The sequence below is a fragment of the Salmo trutta genome, chromosome 37 (genome assembly GCF_901001165.1).
Source record: "Salmo trutta chromosome 37, fSalTru1.1, whole genome shotgun sequence".
Lineage (NCBI taxonomy): Eukaryota > Metazoa > Chordata > Actinopteri > Salmoniformes > Salmonidae > Salmo > Salmo trutta.
In genome coordinates, this window is record NC_042993.1 from 29,956,418 (window position 1) to 29,978,567 (window position 22,150).

General features: G+C 48.2%; 1 protein-coding gene across 2 annotated transcripts in view; it reads right to left on the reverse strand.

Annotated features, from left to right (window-relative positions):
- Positions 1 to 269: 269 nt before the first annotated feature.
- LOC115177307 (zinc finger protein 516) overlaps positions 270 to 22,150 on the reverse strand; it is a 56,782-nt gene continuing 34,901 nt past the window's right edge. Inside the window, exons 2-6 of one of the 2 annotated variants that reach the window (XM_029737958.1) lie at positions 19,786 to 22,138; positions 9,366 to 10,727; positions 5,964 to 6,068; positions 4,909 to 4,976; positions 3,286 to 3,442 (exon numbers count right to left, since the gene is read on the reverse strand). In XM_029737958.1, coding sequence (XP_029593818.1) covers positions 3,383 to 3,442; positions 4,909 to 4,976; positions 5,964 to 6,068; positions 9,366 to 10,727; positions 19,786 to 21,577 — 3,387 coding nt within the window. In that variant the 5' untranslated portion in view covers positions 21,578 to 22,138 and the 3' untranslated portion in view covers positions 3,286 to 3,382. Of the gene's footprint in view, positions 3,443 to 4,908; positions 4,977 to 5,963; positions 6,069 to 9,365; positions 10,728 to 19,785; positions 22,139 to 22,150 lie in introns of both variants that reach the window. The other variant, XM_029737957.1, reaches the window with a different exon arrangement.

Genomic DNA, 22,150 nt, shown 5'->3' on the forward strand with positions numbered 1-22,150 from the left:
TTTATTGGACAAGCTATATTTTCAAAACTGTAACATTTACATTAATTCTGATTATTTCCAGGGATACACAACATCCTGAAATATATGTAGATACCTTTGTTAGAAAGAAAACCATATTTCCCTTGACGGAGTGATCCTGAATGTTAACAATGGCACAACTTACCCCACTTTCCCCTACTGCATCAGAAGGCTACAGTATTTCATCTGCAGATCCAAACAGGATGCTGCTCATTCTATCACATGCAAGGAAGGGAGACTGATGAAACCGGTTGAACGGTGCCATGTTTGTGTTTTTAATGTGGACATGAGGACATTACATTTTCTGCAACGATGTACAAAACTTTAACAGAACAGAAGAAGGCCTCAGATGAGGTAGAGCTTTCACATCAAGGACAGTGAAAACGAAGTATAAAAACAAATCTGAAAATAATCAAATAAAACAACTCCTGTCTGCTTCTGCTCTGATCCTTGTAACTAATAAATACAGATGTCAACCAAATACATTTCAAATAATGTCATCTACGGAAAAATTACAATGTAGTTAATTACAAATAAAAAGCCAACAGACACACACACACACACAACTTGGAGGCATTGTTTAAAAAAACCAAATAGAAATAAAGACTTTCACCAAGTTCTTTGGGAGGGCACCCTTGGATATCTACTGAACAAGTCCTAATTTTTTAGCAAAGAGAGAGAGACTAAAAACGCACTCTTTATGAAACATATTTATGCACCTATCATTTTCCATTAGAAAACTGAACTAAGCAGTGTAATACAAACCAAAAGCCCCCCCCCAAAAACACATAGCAAATGATATTAAATAATTGATATCTATAATATTAGAATAATAATGATTCAAAACCAGAGGTGACATTGAACTGGACCACCTTAACCAATCAAAGACCGAATGAAATGAAGACAGTTAAACGGGTTAAAGCAGTAACCTAGTCTAAGCGCACCGGAAATGCCATTTGGTATCTAACGCTGTAACGGGTTTGGTAAGATGAAAATACAGACACACACACACTTACATACGCACACACGCACAAATACTCACTCTCTCAGTCCCGCGTGGTCTGCTCATATCTGCTAAGTCACACTTAAGGAGTACAAATGTGTATTTTAGGAGTTCATCGTAAAGGGTAATTCTGTACAACGGTATTTAAGGGCACTAATTATTAAGGACACTACTTGATAGGCTATATTATCCACTTCAAGTATTTGACTATCCTCATCTTTAATATACACATACAGTAAGTGTAGCTATATTCAAGCACACTGTTGTATGCATATTCCACCACCCACACCAAGTAACCGATACAGAAATCGTTTCATCTTGTGTTCATGTAAAAACTACTACCGAGGTCTCAAAGTAGACAGTACTATATCCCATGCCAATAATTCCATATCTTTGAACCCCCCCACAAAAATATTATTCTAAACAGCTGATAAGTATTCACTCTTTTCCTATCTATCTATCTCTGGCTATCTGTCTCACACTTGGACATTTGCAGTGTCATGTACTGCGCATGTGGCCTTGGGTGTACACAAAGTCTGCTCAAAAAGACTGTCTGTACAATAGTCTGCTTGTCTGAACAAACATGTTGACATCCATGCACCAAAACAAGAATGACTAACTTATTAGAGCGTCACCTCACCTGGGTGGTGTTCATTAGGCACCAAACGGAAGAAAGTGGACTGAAACAGGGAGGGCCCATCCAATCAGAAACGCTCATTTTTGTTTTCCGTTGCAAAATGTTTTTGGTGTCTGCCCTAACAAACAGGACCCAGGTACTTACATTTCAATGTAATCCAATAGTCATAGGCATGGCTATGAATCCAGGATGCGTTTTATGAGGGTGAATGCAACTTTGAGAAAAACATCACACATATGGTTACAGTGAAGCCTCTTCTTATATCGCATTTCCAGTATACAAGGCATGGCTATGGTCCTCACTTCATACCTGGCCGTAAAAAAACCAAAACAAGCTTTTATTGCAAAGGAGGTAGTATGCAAAGCGTCTAAAGGGAGTCTAATACGCAGAGGTAATCAAGAAGGGGCAAAACACACACACACACAAGCCGCACACACACACAGCAACCCTACGACGGCGCCGTAGCCATCAGAAACTAAACACTGTCTTCATCAATGCTCCCTGAAAGCTCTAGACGCCTGACCTCTCAACTCCCCCCCCCAAAAAAAGCCACTGTTGTGAGGACTAGCTTTTAGGAGTATACTCTTATTCAAGTAGAAAGGACAGTAAGGGCAACTTGAACCAAACAGTCCGACCACTTTGTTCCTGCTAAGAGGTTTCATTAAGTGGGTCTAATTTGAGGTTGGAGGTGTGGGTGTGGGAAGAGGACCACACTCGGATCAGAGGGATCAGAAAACGGCCTCCTCTTCTTCTCCTCCCAATAATTGAACGACCATTAAAACAGCACGCTCGCTTATACCCCCCCCCATTAAAAGCGCACACTCTTTTTAATGAGCAGTAAAGCAGGCACCTCCTCTCACACTGTCATTAGCCCTCTCTCCTTCCCTCTCTCTCGCTCTCTCGTTCTCTCTCTTTAATGACCGGCCAAACAGCCTCGGAGTCAGATCGTGTAGTGGTCACTTCACTTCAGCCAATCATACTGGACTCATTATAGTGGTCCTCGAGAGGATAGAACACACACACACACACACACACACACGCACACACACACACACACACCGTCTTAAGCTTGTCAAGTTAGCTGCAATCGGAGGGTTAGCTAAGTGTGTTCAGTTCAGTCAGCGTAAACATCACCAACTTGGCTGATCCATTCTGCCGTGTGTTTTTAAGGGATCAGTGTCCTGAGGAATGCACAAAACCATTTCATCACAATCTAAATCAAATGGGGAAAAATAGGACAACGGAAAGCTATAGGGACGTCGCTATGCCACCATGCCATCCTTGCCCATGGGTCCATAGAGGGAAAAAACAGCATTTGGTTGCACAGTGTCCGATTTTTCTTCTCTTTCCAAGAAATCCTTTTCTTTCTTTTAAAAAAAAAACACACTTCAAATAATCCTGGTAATATTTCAATCTGAAACGGCAACGGGGGTGAGTTCACGCTGATGTCACTCTGTCAGGTGGTGTCTCTGACACAGCTCTCAGGTCTCTCTGCTGTCTTTGGGGAGGGGCTGGGAATATGGATGGAGTCTCTAGCTCTATCTTAGGCCCTGGGGTTGTCATGTTGGTGGGTCTGTTATTAGGTCCCGGTGGATCGGTGGTGGTGGTGGGTGAGAACCAGTCCCCCTGCTCCTCGTCCTGCTCGGGGCCCAGTCCCGGTGGTCTGTAATCAGGGTACTGGGCGTTGTCGAAATGTACGTGGTGGACACTCTGGACGTGGGTCTTCAGGTTCCCTTTCTGAGAGGCTCGGTACGGGCAGAGGCGGCATCGGAACGGTCTCTCCCCTTTGGGACACACACAGCAACACACACAGAGGTCAGAGGTCACACAGAGGGCAGATATTGCATGACCTTTCATAGAGTACAGGTGGTGGCAGAACTCTCCCCTGGAACGATTTCATTTGGGAGGGATTTAATACGAGGAACAATACATAATGATGTATGATTTAAACCATGCTGGGACATACTGTAGGTAAACAGTACAATGAATAAGACCTATACACAGGTATAACACAAACAGGCACAAAAACTAATTTAACCCCAAATCATGAAACGTCACGGCAACAGACTTCGAACCATTAAAATATACTGCACCTGATTCCAAAAACAACACGTTAACTTTCCTCTTTTCTAACCTACATGAACCTGCCCTCCTCTCCTGTGAGAAGCCTGACGTGTGTGGAAAAGGGCCGCGCAACCCTGAAGTCCTACTTCATTTCTCTTTCTCTTTCCCTCAATCAGCCAGCTCCACCCACTCGCTTTGCTAATTAGACTGACCTACAAACGGGCTCTGACGCCAATCACATAAATAAGCAACAGCACACCTGAACTAAACAAATGACATTGCCGTTTAATTGCACCTAATTATCATTATGATAAATGGAAGAATATATAATGGGGGGGGGAACAAATGACTCCTTCTTCATTCAACCTCTCATTCCCTCTCTCTTACCTGAAGAAGAAACAGAAAAATATGTGTGTTATCATACATCATTATATTGCGGTGAAGGAAATAAAACCCAAAAAATACACAATGAATCAAAAAAGAATCTAAAAGCAGAGCGAGGCGATCAGGCGGGCAGGTTGAGGCGTGAGCGGAAAGCGAGCACCTCTAGGACACCGTCGTCCTGTTAGGAAGCAAGGCGGGGAGGGAGGCTGGATGGGAGTGGTGCACTAAATTACACTAAAGGTTATCGTCACCGTAAAGCACCACCAACACTACATCTAATTGGACCCCGACGCTGTTTCTGCTCCCATCATTCATAGCGTCGCGATACATTTTACGGATGGGTGATTCATTAAGATGGAGGTGCGGCTTGCGGACCAGGCTCTTTCCGAATGTCAAAGCAGAGGAGATTTACCTCACCCAACCCTCTGTTTCTCTCTCTCCCCCTCTCTTTCTCACAGAAAACTTTCATCTGATGCAGAGAGAAAAGATACATTTTCTGTATTCTCAGGGCCAATCCTTCATACAGGGACAGACTATCGGAACTGTATTGTTGCCGTCTATGGTTCTAGTGACTTGGTGACATAGTGACACCAAGAAATATGTGGAGTCTGAAAGCGGATGATTCCGGAAGGACACATAACTCACAGTGAAAATGATAGAATGAATATAAAACAATAAGGACAGGAGCACCAGCAAACATGCAGGCATGCAAACATACACAGGCAAACACATGCACACAAAACTGACGTGCATATGAAAACAGGAAGCAGCAATCCAATGTGAATCTAGGGGAGCAACATACTTGTTTGGGAGCTTCCGAGGAGTTGGTTTGAGCGTCAGCACCTCGGAGTCCGTTATAATCAAACACGACTGTGGGGAAAAAGGAGGGTGAGGGGTGGGGGGGGTGGGGGGGAGTTGGGTACTTGTTAAAAAAAAGCTCATAGTCTCCATTCACCAGCATCACCATTAGCAAACGCCACCATCCACCAACACGACAACCAGTTAGTCAGAGAGAGACGACACAACAACAGCAGAGCAGAGTGGAGCTCGATGATGATGGTGATGATGAGACCTGGTGGAGTGAAGCCAGTGATTTAATACGACACAGACATGCTAATGGAGGGCCTCGGGGTGACTGGCCTTTCGCGTGAGGTTGACGTCCATGCTGAAGAAAACCATCGGTGACAACATTAATTACAGCTCACTCTCTGTGTGTGTGTGTGTGTGTGTGTGTGTGTGTGTGTGTGTGTGTGTGTGTGTGTGTGTGTTTACAGTGGATGCTGGGGGAGGGGAGGACTCCCTCTGCATCACTTACCGTTTGGCTCCTGTCACTTAGCATCACGGGCCGTGCCGCGTATCATTCACACTCTCCATAAAGAAGTTACTTATCCCACTGTCTACCACTATTACAGCCGGCCCCCACTGATGGACGCGACCAGAGAGGAGAGGAGAGGAGAAAGAGGACAAAGGAGAGCAGAGGCGAAGCGAGGAAAAAGAGAAGAAAGGAGGCACCATAACTGCTGAACGAGGACCCGTGAACAAGGACGCGTGATAATGGAGACATATGTTGGCATGATGGACAAATGCTATGGTTCACTAGCATGCACAATTCCTTCTCTCTATCTGGCGCGTGGTTAATAATGTACACTGTTTGTCACAGGTCAGCAAGTCATATTAGTGACAGACACCTACAGACAGCTATCCTGGTCAAGGCCAAAGAATGGACCTACAGGCTGAGGAGAGCAAATGAACAAATAATCTACTTGAATGTTACTGATGTTCAGTATTGGATATGTGATTGTATGTACTGTATATGTGTGTGTGTGTGTGTGTGTGTGTGTATTAATCCCCATTTACCTGTGTGGGATCTCATGTGTGTGCGGAGGTGACTGGGCTGACTGAAGCTCTTCCCGCACTCTTGGCAGGCGTATTCCCCTTGTCGGACCAGAGGCCTCAGCATTCCTACAACGCAGAGAGAGAGGAACGCGGGTTAAGACGTCGCTCAGCTTAAAACACACGTCACCTGGGACGACACCGAGAGAAGGATATGGGAAGGGAGAAAGAGAGAGGTAACAGGGAAAGGGTGATTAAATAAGACTAAGGGAATTGGGAATTGTGAGGGGGAAAAAAATGAAAATCCACACAAAAGACCCGATGACCAAAATGAAGGTGTAGAGAAGGATGGGAGGATGGGAAGAAAGAGGGAGAGATAGCAGGGAAGGACTAGATGAAGGGCACACGGACCGCACCTGCTGCCTCGACCTCTGAATGCTCGGCTATGAAAAGCCAACTGGCATTTACTCCTGAGGTGCTGACCTGTTGCACCCTCTATAACCACTGTGTTTATTATTTGACCCGGCTGGTCATCTATGAACGTTTGAACATCTTGAAGAACGATCTCGCCTTTAATGGCCATGTACTCTTATAATATCCACCGGCACAGGTCAAGGCAGAGATGGCGTGACCTTCCAGAGAGGACAGGTGGTGGCAGAACTCTCCCCTTGAGCGGTTTTATTTGGGAGGGATTCAATACGAGGAACAACATATAAAATGACGTAAACTATGTGCTGTTATAATCTCTACACAGCCAGAAGAGGACTGGCTCCCCCTCAGAGCCTGGTTCCTCTCTAGGTTTCTTGCCTTTCTGAGGAGTTTTTCCTAGCCACCGTGCTTCTACATCCGCATTGCTTCCTCTTTGGGGTTTCAGGCTGGGTTTCTGTATAAGCGCTTTGTGGCATCTGCTGATGTAAAAAGGACTTTCGAAATACATGTAATTGATTGATGGATTGATTGGATGTAAATGAATGGAACACAGGGGCCATAAAGGAGCAGACACCGACAGACATGGTCAGACTGGTCTTTCGTCTCTGGCTGAAGAGAGCTCGCCTCAACTCTAGTAGAGAAGAGTAGAGTGTAGAGAGGGAAGCATCATTAGTATGTCTAATGTGTCATTATGGGAGGCTAGCTCCAGGGGTTGGACTGCCGCTGTCACACAGCATCATCTCGGGCTCTGACAGGCAGACACACACAGCTACACGGCCGCCGCATAAATTACAGCCAATTAAAACGCCCCGGCTGTGATGTGCCCGCTCCGCCGCCCGGCCCGCGTGTCATCCCGTCAGGTGTGTGTGTGTGTTTGAGAGAGAAAGAGAGAGAGTGTGTGTTCTGTTTATTTGTACGTGTGTGTACATGTGCAGAAGGGGAATATAAAAGATCATCGGCGTGTCATCCGGTGATGCAGGATGCAGGGAGACAGCAGGAAGACGAGAGGGACCAGCTTGGTCCATCCATCGTCACATATCCCCCTTTCCTCCCCACCACCGGCACTACCGACCCCTCCTATGACCTCTTCCCCTGCCAGCCCAAAAAGCCCTGGGGGTGTGTGCCGAGAGTGAGGGGGTGAGTTCCCAGCCCTGCCTTGGCATGTACCTGGGCTCGTGGTGCCCGCTGGTGGTATGGGTGACAGGGGAGGGGAGGTGACTGAGAGCGTCTCTGGCAGGTCTAACCCTGCCTGGCCCCTGGAAACATCCAGCCAGACCCACAAGCCTCTCTCTCTCTCTCTCGCCGAGGCACTAATGAAAGACAAGTGAGCTGGACTAAACACACTAATCCACACACACACACACACACATCCTGGCTTTCTCAAAAAAGGTCACTTTATAGCATCTGACTCAAAGGGCTAAGGCGGAGCGTGACGGTATCTGCCTGGACGGGTGACAGCGATGTCATACGTCTGCCTCCCAGGCTGTTTTCTCTCTCTGGAACATGGGGAGGAATAGAAGCCTGCCAGCTGGGTGTCTTAAGCAGAGGCCCACTTGACCTTAGGAAAGCAGCAGCAGAATACGGGGGACATTCAGGATGTTTTGGTCATCACCATTTCTAAAGCAGCCGCTGCTGGGTTAATCATTATGTCACGTCTCTCGCTCTTTGCCTCTCTCTTTCCATCTTTCTCCCTCTCTTTCTCTCTCTCTCCCGCCCTTCTCTCGCTCTCTCCCTCTCTCTCTTTCTCTTTTTATATATACATATGTAGCTCTCTCTTTCTTTCTCTCTTTTTACATATCTCTCTCTTTTTTTCTCTCTCTGTCTCTCCCTCTCTCTCTCTCCTCCCGTCTGTGAGAGTATCATCAGCCGGAGCCCTGACCCAAACAGTTGGCGACAGGTCAAGGGGAGAGTGGAGGTACGCCTCGCAGAACAGAGACCCACGAAGGTACAGCCACATCGTTCACTGTTATAACATCACTCCCTACCAGCGGAGGCTGGTGGGAGGAGTTACAGGAGGACCGGCTCATTGTAATGGAATGGAATCAATGGAACGGATTCAAATATGGGGTTCCCATACGTTTGATGTGTTTCATACCATTCCATGTATTTTATTGCCGCCATTACAACGAGCCCGTCTTCCTATAGCTCCTCCAACCAGTCACCACATCTCCCTACATATAGAACACACACTGCCCCAGATACAGCCCTTTTACAATATACAGTACCTTGTGTGCTCCTACACACACACACACACACACACACACACATGCATTCTGACACGGCCAGCACACACACGCACAGCTACTTTAATGCATCTCCCTTTCATTATTTATGCCCCTGTCAGACTGGCCAGTCGGCCTGTCTATCAATCATCTTCTGCCAGGTGGTGTGTGTGTGTGTGTGTGTGTAGGTGTGCGTGCGTGTGTGTTTGTGCGTGTGTGTGTGCGTGCCTGCATACATGTGTGTGTGTGTACAACTGAGCCTACGTGTTTGTACTGACCACCTCAGGGGCCAGTCCTTCTGGTAGATCCAGTCCAGTGAAGCTCCCCCACCACACGTGATATGAGCTGTCAATCAGCGAGCCAAAAAAGGTCTGCTCAACATCTCCTGGCATCTGGCCTTTCCTCTAAACACATGATCCTAAGGCGTGTTCATCATCATCCCTACTGCCCTTCTGACTGTCTCCCCTTCTCATCACAGCACTGACAGGCTGCTCACATAACACAGATTAGAAACATATCTGAATATTATAGTAGGCCTAAAGATCCCAAAAATATACTGTTTGTGAAAAGGGTGACTTTTATTGCCAGAGGGTGCCAGAGGGTGACTTTACAGTGATTTAAATATATCTTGTGAGAGTGGCAAACAATGAGTGGACATTCCCTCTGTTTTCTTGATGTTATTTTGTGTCCACGTAATGTGCCAAGTTCGCTATACATATTTTCCTATCTATTTAAAGGACCTAAGGTTGTTTCATAGCTCTGCCCTGGCTCATACCTGTGGGGTCCAGTAGGGGGTTGGCGGCGCCCCAGCGGTGGTAGAGTGTCGCCAGGTCATTGGAGTTGCAGCTCTTCAGGAAGCTCAGGATGTCCATGGGCAGCTCTGGTGTCTCCACCCCCCGTGCCTCCTCCTGTTTCATCTCCGCACGCTGGGCTGAGGAGGAGGAGGAGGAGGAGGAGGTGGAGGATACCTGGACGGCGCTCCCATGTGTCTGGGAGTGGGAGGCTCCATAGCCCTGGCCTGCCGTGGTGGTGTTGTGGGCTGGGCGCTCTGCCCTGGGTCTGCCCTGGGACTGTGGGTGAGACTGGGTGTGGGACTGGGAGCTCCTGGGCTTGGGCTTGGGCTGGGGCTGAGGCGAGCTCCTGGCTCTGCTGTACTCTGCCAGGCCATGTTTGCTGGACAGCATGAATCCAAGGCCTTCCTGAGGCAACATGTACCTTTCCACCAGCCTGGTGGTTCCTCCAACACTGGGGCTAGGGGCTGAGGGTCGCTGGGGAGCCCCGGCCGCAGTGCTCTTCTCCAGGGAGCCGGTCGAGGAGCCTCCCCGTGGGTAGATCTCCACCCTGGGCCTGGAGTTGGAGCGAGAGCGCTGGCCCTGTTCCGGCACAGCCTCGCCTCTCTGTCTGCTGCTGCCTGCCCTGGGAGGCCGCACACTCTGGGAACCTGAGGCAGAGGAGGAGGACCCTTGTGTGGAGGAGGAAGAGGTGCTGGGTTGACTGGTTGCCCTGTCCCTGCTGTCTTTCTTCTGGCCCCCATTCAACAATGGGGGGTGTGTGCGGGGGGTGCGCACCACAGGGGGCAACGGGGGACACTCCCTCCCATCCAGAGCGGGAGGAGGGCCCGTGCGTCTCCTGGAGGACGAGCCCTCTCGGGGGCCCTTGAAGCCATTCTTCAGGAGGGCCCATTTGGGCGCCAGGGTGCTGCTGTTGATGCGATGGGCGACGGTCTGGTGCATCCACAGCACCTCCAGGTAGTGGGTGGAGTGGGAGCAGTAGGAGCACTTATGACTTGGCAGGCCCTTCTGCTGAAGGGCTGAGGAGGCCGGGCCCCTGTGGCCCTCGGCTCTCACACACAGGTCCAGAGGAGCAACATGGTGAGAGTCAGCGGGTGAACTGCTCTCGGCGGTGCATTTGTCTCTCGACGGTCGGGCAGAGAGGTATGGGTGGGAGGCAGAGGATTGAGCAAGCCCGTGGAGGAGAGCCCTCTTCAGCTTGGGGAAGCCACTGGGGGTGCCTCTCTCAGAGCTGGGGTTAGCAATAGGTCGGCCGTCACTGGTGTGCTGGAGACGTAGATGGGACAGGAAGGCAGAGGACTCTGTGCTGACAAAGTCACACAGGCTGCAGACATAAGGCTTCTCATCTGTGGAAGGCAAAACAGAACAGAGATGGTTTGGTCACTTCTCTGAAACATTCAACCAGTGGTGGGAAAAGCACTCAATTGTCATACCTGAGATACCTTATTAATAGACAATTACTCAAGTAAAAGTGAAAGTCACCCAGTAAAATACTACTTGAGTAAAAGTCTAAAAGTATCTGGTGGAAAAAGTACTACATTTTCACATTTGAGTAAAAAGTAAATGCACCAAATTCTTTAGATTTTATTAAGCAAACCAGATGGCACAAAGATATTTTATTGACATTTTCTTACGGACAGCCAGGGGCACACTCCAACACTCAGGCATTATTACAAACAGTAGCAAATAGAGCCATGACTACATGGAACTCTCTTTCACATCAGGTAGCTCAAGCTAGCAGTAAAATCTGATTTTTAAGAACATATAAAACAACACCTCATGTCACAAAAAGACACACACTTGTACATTGTAAATGTGTGATTGTGGAGCAGTGTACATTTGTATAGCGCACAAGGTCTGCGTTTTGTTTTATTAATGATGTAGACAATGTTTTTGTTGCTATCTGTTTGTTGTATTCCTGTTTGGACCCCAGGAAGAGTAGAGGCTGCCTGGGCGTCAGCTAATGTGGATCCTAATAAAACCTGTATTTGTGTTTAGTGAGTCCGAGGTAGTAGGGATGACAAAATTGATAGGTGCGTGAATTGGACCATATCGCTCTCCTGCCTGAGCATTCAAAATGTAACGAGCGCTTTTGGATGTCAGGGAGTAGAAAGTACACGTTTTCTTTAGGAATGTAGTGGAGTAAAAGTAAAAGTTGTCAAAACAAATAAGCAGTAAAGTAAAGTACAGATATCCAAAAAACGAATAAAGTGAAGCCAGTTCAGAAACAGAACCCGAGAGCCTGCCTCAGCGATTGCACCAATTAGATGCTAGTAACAATCACGCCTTCCTTATTTGGCGGTCTATTTAAGCTGACCGGTTCTGCTCACATATCCTGCTACCACTTGCTGCTACTGCTTGTACGCTTTTGCTTCTTTTGCTCCCACCACCACCCCAGCCTCCACCTGTTAGGCTCTGTTTTCCTGCTGGGGTGGTTTTTATAGCTTACCGCGCTCACTGCTTGCAGGTCATTTTATATGTTGACGCTTTGCTTGGGCAGTGAGCTACCCTGAAGGAGCAGAGTCTATATCGGCAAGACTTGCATTATCCATTCTTTAATAAATGGTGAAACATTCTACAAAACATTGATCTGCCTACAGATTTGCTTGAAATAGTAACTGACAAGTTTAATTGAGTCATGTTCCATGAAAAAGGGGGTGCTGTGCTTCCTCATGACCACTCGGTGGCAGTGTTGGCCTAAATACCAAACTTGTACCAAACCGTAAGAATATATGGAGAGAATCTGAATTGATACCTCACGTCAGAGGGGTCAGAGGGGTGGGAATTCTGAATTGAGATTCTCCTAATGTATGGTATGGTATTCGCATCTGATTCAGTGCATCTGTACATGCCACAAAAGAGTGTAATTCCAGATTATTCCAACATATGTGAGTAAACAGTATCTTTTATCAGGAAATGAACATGTAGAAATTCACTCTGATGCGAGAAGTATTCGTAGGCCTAATGATGAGTATGATCATGGTTTGTGATATCACGACAAGAACAACTGAAGTGAAAATAGTCTTCCTGCCTTTTGATACGCTGATTCATGTATTTTATTGGCTGCGTTACTACACTGAACAAAAATACAAACGCAACATGTAAAGTGTTGGTCCCATGTTTCATGAGCTGAAATAAAAAAAAAAATCACCAAAATGGTCCATATTCACCAAATGCTTCATTCTCTTAAATGTTGTGCACACATTTGTTTACATCCCTGTTAGTGAGCATTTCTCATTTGCCAAGATAATCCATCCACCTGACAGGTGTGGCATACTAAGAAACTGATTAAACAACATGCTCATTACACAGGTGCACCTTGTGCTGGAGGCAAAAGCCCACTCTAAAATGTGCAGTTTTCTCACACAACACAATACCACAGATGTCTCATGTTTTGAGGGAGCGTGCAATTGGCATGTTGACTGCAGGAATGTCCACCAGAGCTGTTGCCAGAAAATGTAATGTTCATTTCTCTACCATAAGCCGCCTCCAAAGTTGTTTTAAAGAATTTGGCAGTACATCCAACTGTACTCAAAAGCGCAGACCACGTGTAACCACACCAGCCCAGGACCTCTGCATCTGGCTTCTTCACCTGCAGAATCGTCTGAAACCAGCCACCCAGACAGTTGATGAAACTGATTTGCACAACCGAAGAATTTCTGCACAAACTGCCAGAAACCATCTCAGGGAAGCTCATCTGCGTGCTCGTCATCCTCACCGGGGTCTTGACCTGACTGCAGTTCGGCGTCGCAACCGACTTCAGTGGGCAAATGCTCCCCTTCGATGGGCCTGGCACGCTGGAGAGGTTGCACTGCATGAGGCAAATGGGGGTCACGCCAGATACTGACTGGTTTTCTGATCCACGCCCCTACTTTTTGTAAGGTATTTGTGATCAACAGATGCATATCTGTATTCTCAGTCATGTAAAATTCATAGATTAGGGTCTATTTCAATCGACTGATTTCCTTATCTGAACTGTAACTCAGTCAAATTGTTGAAATTGTTGCATGTTGCGTTTATATTTGAGTTCCGTGTATATTTCTACTGTTTGTAGAGTGCAGTTGTCAATGTTCACCACATGGTGGCATATATACCGAGTCCCCCCCCTGCACACATACATAAACCGAACCCACACAATCTATCACACACAAACATAAATACCAAAACACCCACACTACTCCAGAGCATTGATCACCCACCTCTCACTCTCTCTCCCTCATACAGGAAGAAACACAAACACACACAAATGTTCACTAATACTTCCTGAGGCCCCTCAAGGCGGCAATCAGCAGTTGAAACAATAACAAAGCGTGCTCCTCGCCCCTGGAGATGGGACTGGAGATATGTAACCGCTCTCAAATTCATAGGCAGAGCAATGGATGCAAGGACTGACCATCCAGGATATCAAAATGATAGTTTTAACCATGTTTTGATGCTGTAGTGTTTATTTAACTTTACTTTGCTGACAAACATTAGAGTCAAACAAGTGTATATGTTGGGTTATGCTGGGGTACCGGAGTTGAACTTAGCTCATGAGGCATTTATAAGTTATATTCTTCAAGCATCAATGGGTACATATCCTTCAATTATCATAACAAAAATGGATGTAGAAACTCCAGATTGCCCCTTTAATTAAGAAGGATATGTGTCCACACACTCAGTGCCTTCTGATGTACAAGACCTCCCTTGCCCACTGAAACAAATGGACACACACACACACACACACGCACACCCACACACACACACACACACACACACACACACACACACACACACACACACACACACACACACACACACACACACACACACACACACACACACCACTGTGTTCCCACTTCGTAATTAGAACATGCCACTGCCATCTGCTTTTCATTTGGCTTCCCTATTGTCCACATACTGCTGTGGCTAAAACCCAGCCAGGGTTGAGCTGGAGGCTAATCCCTGTGTGTGGGTGTGTGTGTGTGTGTGTTCTACATTTTACATTTTAGTCATTTAGCAGACGCTCTTATCCAGCGCTACTTATAGTTAGTGCATTCATCTTAAGATAGCTAGGTGAGACAACCACATATCTCAGTCATACATAGTTAGCTACTTTATTGAGGAAAAATGTACATTCAGAAAAGTCAGCGCCAGTAGGTGGTGCGTGTGTGCATGTCTGTGTTTGAGAAGGGGAAAGAACCTGGTTCCCATAGAGCTGTCAGTGCCAAAACCTGCCTTGCTGCCAAGGGGAAACCACGGGGAGGGGGGGGGGGGGAATAACATCCATCTGACATAAACAAACACTGGCTGGGATGTCCGCCGTTAACTGCACACCTCCCCCCCCCTCCCTCCCTCCCACTCAGCAGGCAAGGCAATCGGGACTGACACCGTAGCAACGCTCCTCTCCTCCACATGTACTGCAGACATACAGGTAATCCTGGAACCCAGAACCAAATGTTGCTTGCGCTCGCCAGTCTGTCACAAGAGACTAACAATTGGGTGGGACTAGGAGACTAGATATCCAGTGCCTACAGTGACCATACAAACATTCTAAACGTACATTACTCAGCCATTTAGAAAGCCTATCCACACTTCATAAGTAACGGCCTGAAAATGAGAATGTTCTCCTGTACAGTATGTACGGTAGATAGTAAATAGGTTTAAAAAAAAGGCCTTTAGATACTGTCTCTGTCTAGGGATCATAAGAGTGATGGACAGGGTGGAAACCTGCCAACTCCTCATCAGTGTATCACCTCACCTCCATGGACCTGATCACCTGAGCAGCACACTCCTGCAGCCCTCCTGTCATGTTCATTGGCATTTCCAAATTATAATCAACATTGTCGACACCGTAAACCTTGAATGAACCCCTGATTTGAATGACTTAGGGACCGGTTCAATCAAATCCGCTTTAAGCAACATCCGCATACCTGATGTTTTGACGGTGTCGGAGTTGGAACGCCGTAAGAGCTGTCAATTCCACAAGAGGCTCACGGATTTTCATTTTGAGCCTCATTATTTTTATACAGCTTAGACTTTCTCGCTGTGAACTTCTAATGCGAGTGGGACTGGTGTGGCTTGGTGACAATGATCACATTTGACGGCGCCAACGCAGTTCCACCTCCGACACCGCCGAAACATCAGCTATGCGGTTGCCGGCGGTTAACACTTGATCTGATTGAATCTAGGCCTTAGCTCACCTTGCAACCAGATCACCTGTCTGTCAGTACACTTGAGCCAAGCCTGGGAGTGTGTATGTGTTTGCGCATGCATTTATTTTACCAGGTGTGTTGACTCATAATACATTCTCATTTACAGCAACAACCTGGGGAAGAGTTACAGAGGAGAGGAATGGGATGAATGAGCCAATTGTAAGCTGGGGATGATTAGGTGACCATGATGGTATGATGGCCAGATTGGGAATTTAGCCAGAACACCAGGGTTAACACCCCTATTCTTACAATAAGTGCCATGGGATCTTTAGTGACCACAGAGAATCAGAAGACCTGTTTAACATCCCATCTGAAAGACGGCACCCAACACAGGGCAATGTCCCCAATCACTGCCCTGGGGCATTGGGAGACTTTTTGTTTTAGACCAGAGGAAAGAATGCCTCCTACTGGCCCTCCAAAACCACTTCCAGCAGCATCTGGTCTCCCATCCAGAAACAACCCTGCTTAGCTTCAGAGGCAAGCCAGCAGTGGGATGCAGGGTGGTATGCCGCTGGTGTATGCTAGGTGTGTGTGTGTCCTCTGAGAGTATGTGTGTCCATTAGTAGTGTCTCTATAAATAACAAATCCCTGAGACGTGGGGGAGCAGGAGAGGCATCAGGGTGGCTGGATGGCGTCAGCGGGGATTAGGTAACCAGCCAGTGGAACATAGAGGGTATAGATAGGGCAGAGGACGCCCTACCAGGCCCTGTTACCTGACTGTCTGACAGGGGATCTGAGGTAGCTCTTTCCACCTTCTCCTCCCTACTTAATCCTCCACCCCTCCCCCTCTCTCCTGCCTCTCTGCAGATGACTTTGTCAACCACTTTGAAAAGAAGACTGACGACATCTGCCTCTCATTCACTCAGCCTATTGAGTCCAGTGGTCCCACAGAACTACCCTATGCCTTGACCGCGTTCTCCCCTCTCTCTCCAGATGAAATCCTGCAACTAGTGAGGTCCGGCTGCCTAACAACCTGCCCGCTCGACCCCATCCCCTCCTCCCTTCTCCAGACCATCTCTGGAGGCCTTCTCCCATTCCTCACTTCCCTCATCAACTCATCCCTGACCACTGGCTGCGTCCCCTCTGACTTTAAAAGGGCCCGAGTCGCTCCACCTCCTCAAGAAATCAACAGTCATCTGACATCAAAAACTACAGAACAGTATCCCTTCTTTCTTTTCTTTCCAAAACACTTGAGTGTGCTGTCTCTAACCAACTCTCTCACTATCTCTCTCAGAACGATCGTCTTGACACCAACCAGTCAGACGGTTCACTTTATGACGGTTCACTCAACCGAGACCGCTCTTCTCTGTGTCACAGAGGCGCACCGCATTGCCAAAGCTGACTCTCTCTCCTCTGTTCTCATCCCCCTCGATCTATCCGCTGCCTTCAACACTGAACCATCAGATCCTCCTCTCCACCCTCTTAGGGCTGGGTGTCTCAGGCTCTGCACACGCTTGGATTGCATCTTACCTGGCAAGCCGCTCCTACCAGGTGACGTGGAGAGGATCTGTATCTGCAACACGTACTCTCACTACTGGTGTCCCCCAGGGCTCGGTTCTAGGCCCTCTCCTCTTCTCTCTATATACCAAGTCACTCGGCCCCATCATTTCCTCTCATGGTCTCTCCTATCATTGCTATGTGAATGACACTCAACTACTTTTATCCTTCCCCCCCTTCTGACACCCAGGTGACGAAACGCATCTCTGCGTGCCTGGCAGATATCTTAGATTGGATGTCGACCCACCACCTCCAGCTGAACATCAACAAGACGTGGCTGCTCTTCCTCCCGGGGAAGGCCTTCCCGCTCCAAGACCTCTCCATCACAGTTGACAACTCCACGCACCTGCAGATTCATACTCTACAACATCCGTAGAGTGCGACCAAACCCCACACAGGAAGCGGCGCAGGCCCTAATCCAGGCACTTGTCATATCCTGTCTGGACTAGGCTGTTGGCTAGGACCCTGCTTGCGCCTTCAAACCCCTGCAACTTATCCAGAATGCTGCAGCCCGCCTGGTGTTCAAACTTCCCAAGTTTTCCTGTGTCACTCCGCTCCTCTGCACACTCCACTGGTTTCCTGTCGAAGCTTGCATCCACGACAAGACCATAGTGCTTGCCTACAGAGCAGCAAGAGGAACTGCCCCTCCCTACCTTCAGGCTGTACTCAAACCCTACACCTCCAACCCGATCACTCCATTCTGCCACCTCAGGTCTCTTGACCCTCCCACTAGGATCTTCCAAAAACATCTGAAACCTTACCTCTTCAAAGAGTATCTCAAATAATCCCACAGCACTCTCCTCTCGCAGCACCCCCCACATAAAAAAGTTTTGTGAACTTCCCCCCCTTACTTGCTCTGACTTTGCTGATAGTAAGTACATTTTTCCTCAATAAAATAGCTATGTGATGTGTGGTTGTCCCACCTAGCTAACTTAATACGAATGCACTAATTGTGCGTTGCCCTGGATAAGAGCATCTGCTAAATGACTAAAATGTAAAATGTGGCCATCACTGCCACGGCCTGCGTCCTGTTCATTTGGCATCAAATGGGGGGGAAAAACTGACTGAGACAGGGAGTGACTACCTGTCCTTGTCCAATAAGAAATGCTCATTTGCAGTTGCAGAACGTTTAAAAATGTATTTCATTGTGTAACCTAATGAACCATGACCCTGAGTTCTGTTTTAAACCAACTGCCACGAGGGAGAAAAAAAACAATGCTCACTCAGAATCCATTGCTGTGATCTTAAAATCTCCTCAATCTCTCATTAGCCTGGTCCCAGATCTGTTTGTGCTGTCTTGCCAACTCCTATGGTCATTGTGATGACAAACATGTTGAGTTGTCTATACTGCACTAACAGTTCTGGGACCAGGCTACTCACTCATGGCTCTGACTTAATATTCTTAATGTTCTCATACATAGGCTACTGCACATAACATCCTAAGGGAGATCATAAGTAAGGTCCATGATCTGCATGCTAACTGAATAAGTAAATGTTCCTGTCTGAGGATTTAGTACATGAATGACAAAACAGGAAGTTCACAACAGGCATGAAAAAGTGTTTTCTTTTTTTCTTGTGTGTGACACTATGGTCGAGGAAAAAAGCAACTTTCTCTTTTCTTTCTTTAGTCTAGTGAAGTTGCGTGTTCTCGTGCTATTTCTCTATTTCGCTCTGCTCAATTTTCAAACACTCTCATGTTGAAAGAAAAAAGACAGATTTTTTACTGTAAATAATAAAGAAAAGGAGAGCAAAAACATATTCACACAGATAAAAGGGGGGGGGGGGGGGTTTCCTGAGACAGGAAAAGCTGAAATAGCACACCGCTCGAGCACGAAGAAAAGCTACTTCTATTTCTGACATTCTAAACCGCCAGGGAAGAGAGTGAAAGCGTAAGCTCTGATTCTTAACTGTGTATGAATACATGATAAGCAGAGACATATTTTCAACAAGTCAGTGCTAACACTGACACCCACTCAAATACCTGTCTGTACAATACTGAAGAACATACATACCAAGCAATCTTGAATCTTAAATCAACCAAGATGTATATGTTTATCATATTTTTCCCCCCCAGTGTTTATTGCTCAAAGAGGTGAAGAAATGACAGGCATTCCAAAAATTCCAACTCCATTGTAACGCCACTTTCAAAGCATAAGCTTTCATCAAACCACCCCACTGACTTTTCATCTTTTGATTTTGTCAACTGTCTTGTTGTTTTCAACAGTGGATTGAACACAAATGAGAATATCATGACCTGACATGATACAGCCTATCATCTTGTTTATGTAAAGCACACTCAAAAACAGATCCTGAGAAGTTCCGACTATCGCCACAGGGTGGCTCATGTCCCCACTCCATATGGGGCTGAGTTGACGAGATGGAATCACAATGATAGGGATCTCACCAACAGATGTTTGCTAGTGGGAGACTGTCAAGATCAAGGGCCTTGAAAGAGCTTGAAAAGGAATGAGCTCCTACAGCATGCTTAACATAGTCCTTACACTGAAGCTTATCTCTTGGATTTTGTCATTCTAAATCTGTTGAGGACAGAGCTAAATATCTTGCTGTTGTCAGAGAAAGGGTTTGTTCACATTCTAATTCCTCTCAAATATTGCCCAATTGCCCCCTCACTAGTCCAACTATGGTCACACGACAGAGGGCTTATATTAGGGTCAGGAACTACTTAAATAACAGTCGAGGTATGTTCACTAACCTGCCAGTGGGACTGCGTTGGCGGTGCCCATCTCAGGGGCGTCCTCTCCCAGGGTGGAGGCTGGTAGTGAGTTCCCGTACCCTGGGGTGTTGGGCCTGCTAGGAGAGCCTGATTCAGGATCACTGGTGGATCCCCAGCGGTCCCCTCCTTGCCCTGCCCTGTTGTCCCCTCCGGACCCGGAACCCCTGCCCCCATCTCGCCTCTGGTGGACCCGCTGGTGCGCAATCATCTGGTGGCGGCTACGGAACACCTTTCCGCACTCGAAACACTCGGTGGACTTGGACTGGCTCTGCTGGGAGGAGGAGGAACGTCGGCCCTGGCGGGAGGAGGGACGGTACTCCGAGTCGCTCAGGCTCTCGGGAGTGCGCTCCCCGGGGGAGGTGTGGTGGCTACTAACCCCTCCCCCGCTGGCGCTGCTGCGTCTCACTGAGCGTCGGTCCCTCTCCTCGCCCTCCATGATGTAGCGGCTGCTCTCCTTCTCGTACACCACGGTCCCTCCAGCCAGGGCCTCATCCCCTTCTCCGCCTGCCGTAGCCTTTATACTGTATGCCTCCACAGGCTCCAGAACCCTGCCCCGCGTAGCCAGCTGCCAGGCCTGGTAGCTACAAACTGGGTCCAGCTCAGGGATCCTCTGGCCTAAGCGCCTCTTCTCTTCCTCTGGTTTTTCTTCAACCGGTGGCCGGAGGCTGAGGTAGTCCAGGAGGAGCCTTTTGGCACCGAGAGAGTCCCCGTCATCGCTAGGTCGTCTCTGGCCCTGTGTCAGCTGCTTAGCCTGGCTGTGGATCTTCTCGTGGGCCCTCAGGCTCTCTCGGTCATGGAACAGGTTTCCACACTTGGAGCAAACCTGGTAAAGGCTTGTGGAGGACACATTGGTCTCTGGGTCTTGGGCCACGTCGTTGATGGTGGCCGCGGCCTCTTGGGAGTCTGCCTTGGGTTTCCCCCGGCCGGAGGCCTTGGAGCCATTGTGGGTCTTCATGTGGCTCTTGAGGAACCAGGCTTCCCTGAAGCGGCGGCCGCACACCCGACAACAGTGCTCAAGGAGGCCTGCGTGTTTCTTCATGTGAGACTTAAGGAACCAGGCCTGTGTGAACACCTGGCCACATGTCTCACAGGGGAAGGCACCATCAGTGATCTGAGTCCCTGCTTCTCCCTCCGTTGCCACTGCCTCCTGACTCACTGGGGTAGTCTCGTCCTCCATGTCGGCTGTGATGTGGACCTTCTCGATATGACTGAGGAGTTGGTCCTCGCGCTGGGTCTGGTACCCGCACAGACGGCAGCAATATGGCCGCTGCTCCCTTTTGACGCTCCTCACCGCCGTCTTCCCTATGCCCTCTTCTGTGTTAGCGTCTCCGTTGACGACCCTGTTACAGGCCGAGCTGCTCTTCGTCGGACTGGTTCCACCGTCCAGGCCCTCAGACACACCCACTTCAACTGACCCGTCCTCTTCCTCCTCTGGCCCCTCCTCCTCCTCGGGGTGGTGGCTAGTGAGTGTGCGCAGCTTGTGGCTGCGGATGTGGACCTTGAGGTTGCCCTTCTGGGAGGCGCGGTGGTTGCAGTAGGGGCACTTGTAGGGGCGTGCGCCTGTGTGGCGCCGCATGTGCTGCGACAGAGAGCTCTGGAAGGGGAAGCTGCGGCCACACACGTTGCAGTCGTAGGCTGAGGCCTTGTCTTCTTCCCCCTCTTCTCCATCTCCTCCATGGCTGGCCTTGCCTCCCTCCTCCCCCAACTCCAGCCCTCCCGCCTGGGTCTCCATGGCCTCCACTCCTCCTCCTCCACTCTCTCTGGGGTTCATGGTGCTTTGCCTCCCACTCCCTGCCTGCGCTAGCTCGCCAACAGTGGATCTACACGGCTATCTGCGGTAGCTCATCTAGCTCTAGCGTTCTCCGTCTGTATCAGCCAATCCCAATGCTATCTGTCCGTGCTCATCCACTGCCAACTGTAAGGGTGCATCCAGTACTATTTAGCCCGTGTTCATCTAACACTCTTTTGCCATCTATCTTCAGTATGCCATCTATCTATCTTCATCCATGCACTGACAGTCAGTGAATCCAACACTGTCAATGTCTCTGTACCTGCTATACGGCCCTTTGTAAAATAGCTTACACAGCACTATCGGGAATCGTACATCTCTGGGTACCTTACACTGTGTCAGAAAGAATCAGTCATGGAATATGGCAACACATTAACAAGCTCTATCTGTGGCTGTGTATAGTCAGACACTGTTACTCCATGTCTCCTCTCCTGTTCAGTTCACTGGCTGGCCTTTCTTCGGCTTTATTTTTCAGCATATCAGCAGCTTCCAGGTTGCATCACTCTCTGCGAGCTCTCTGCACAGCCTGTGCAGGTCCTCACCCTGAGAGAGAGA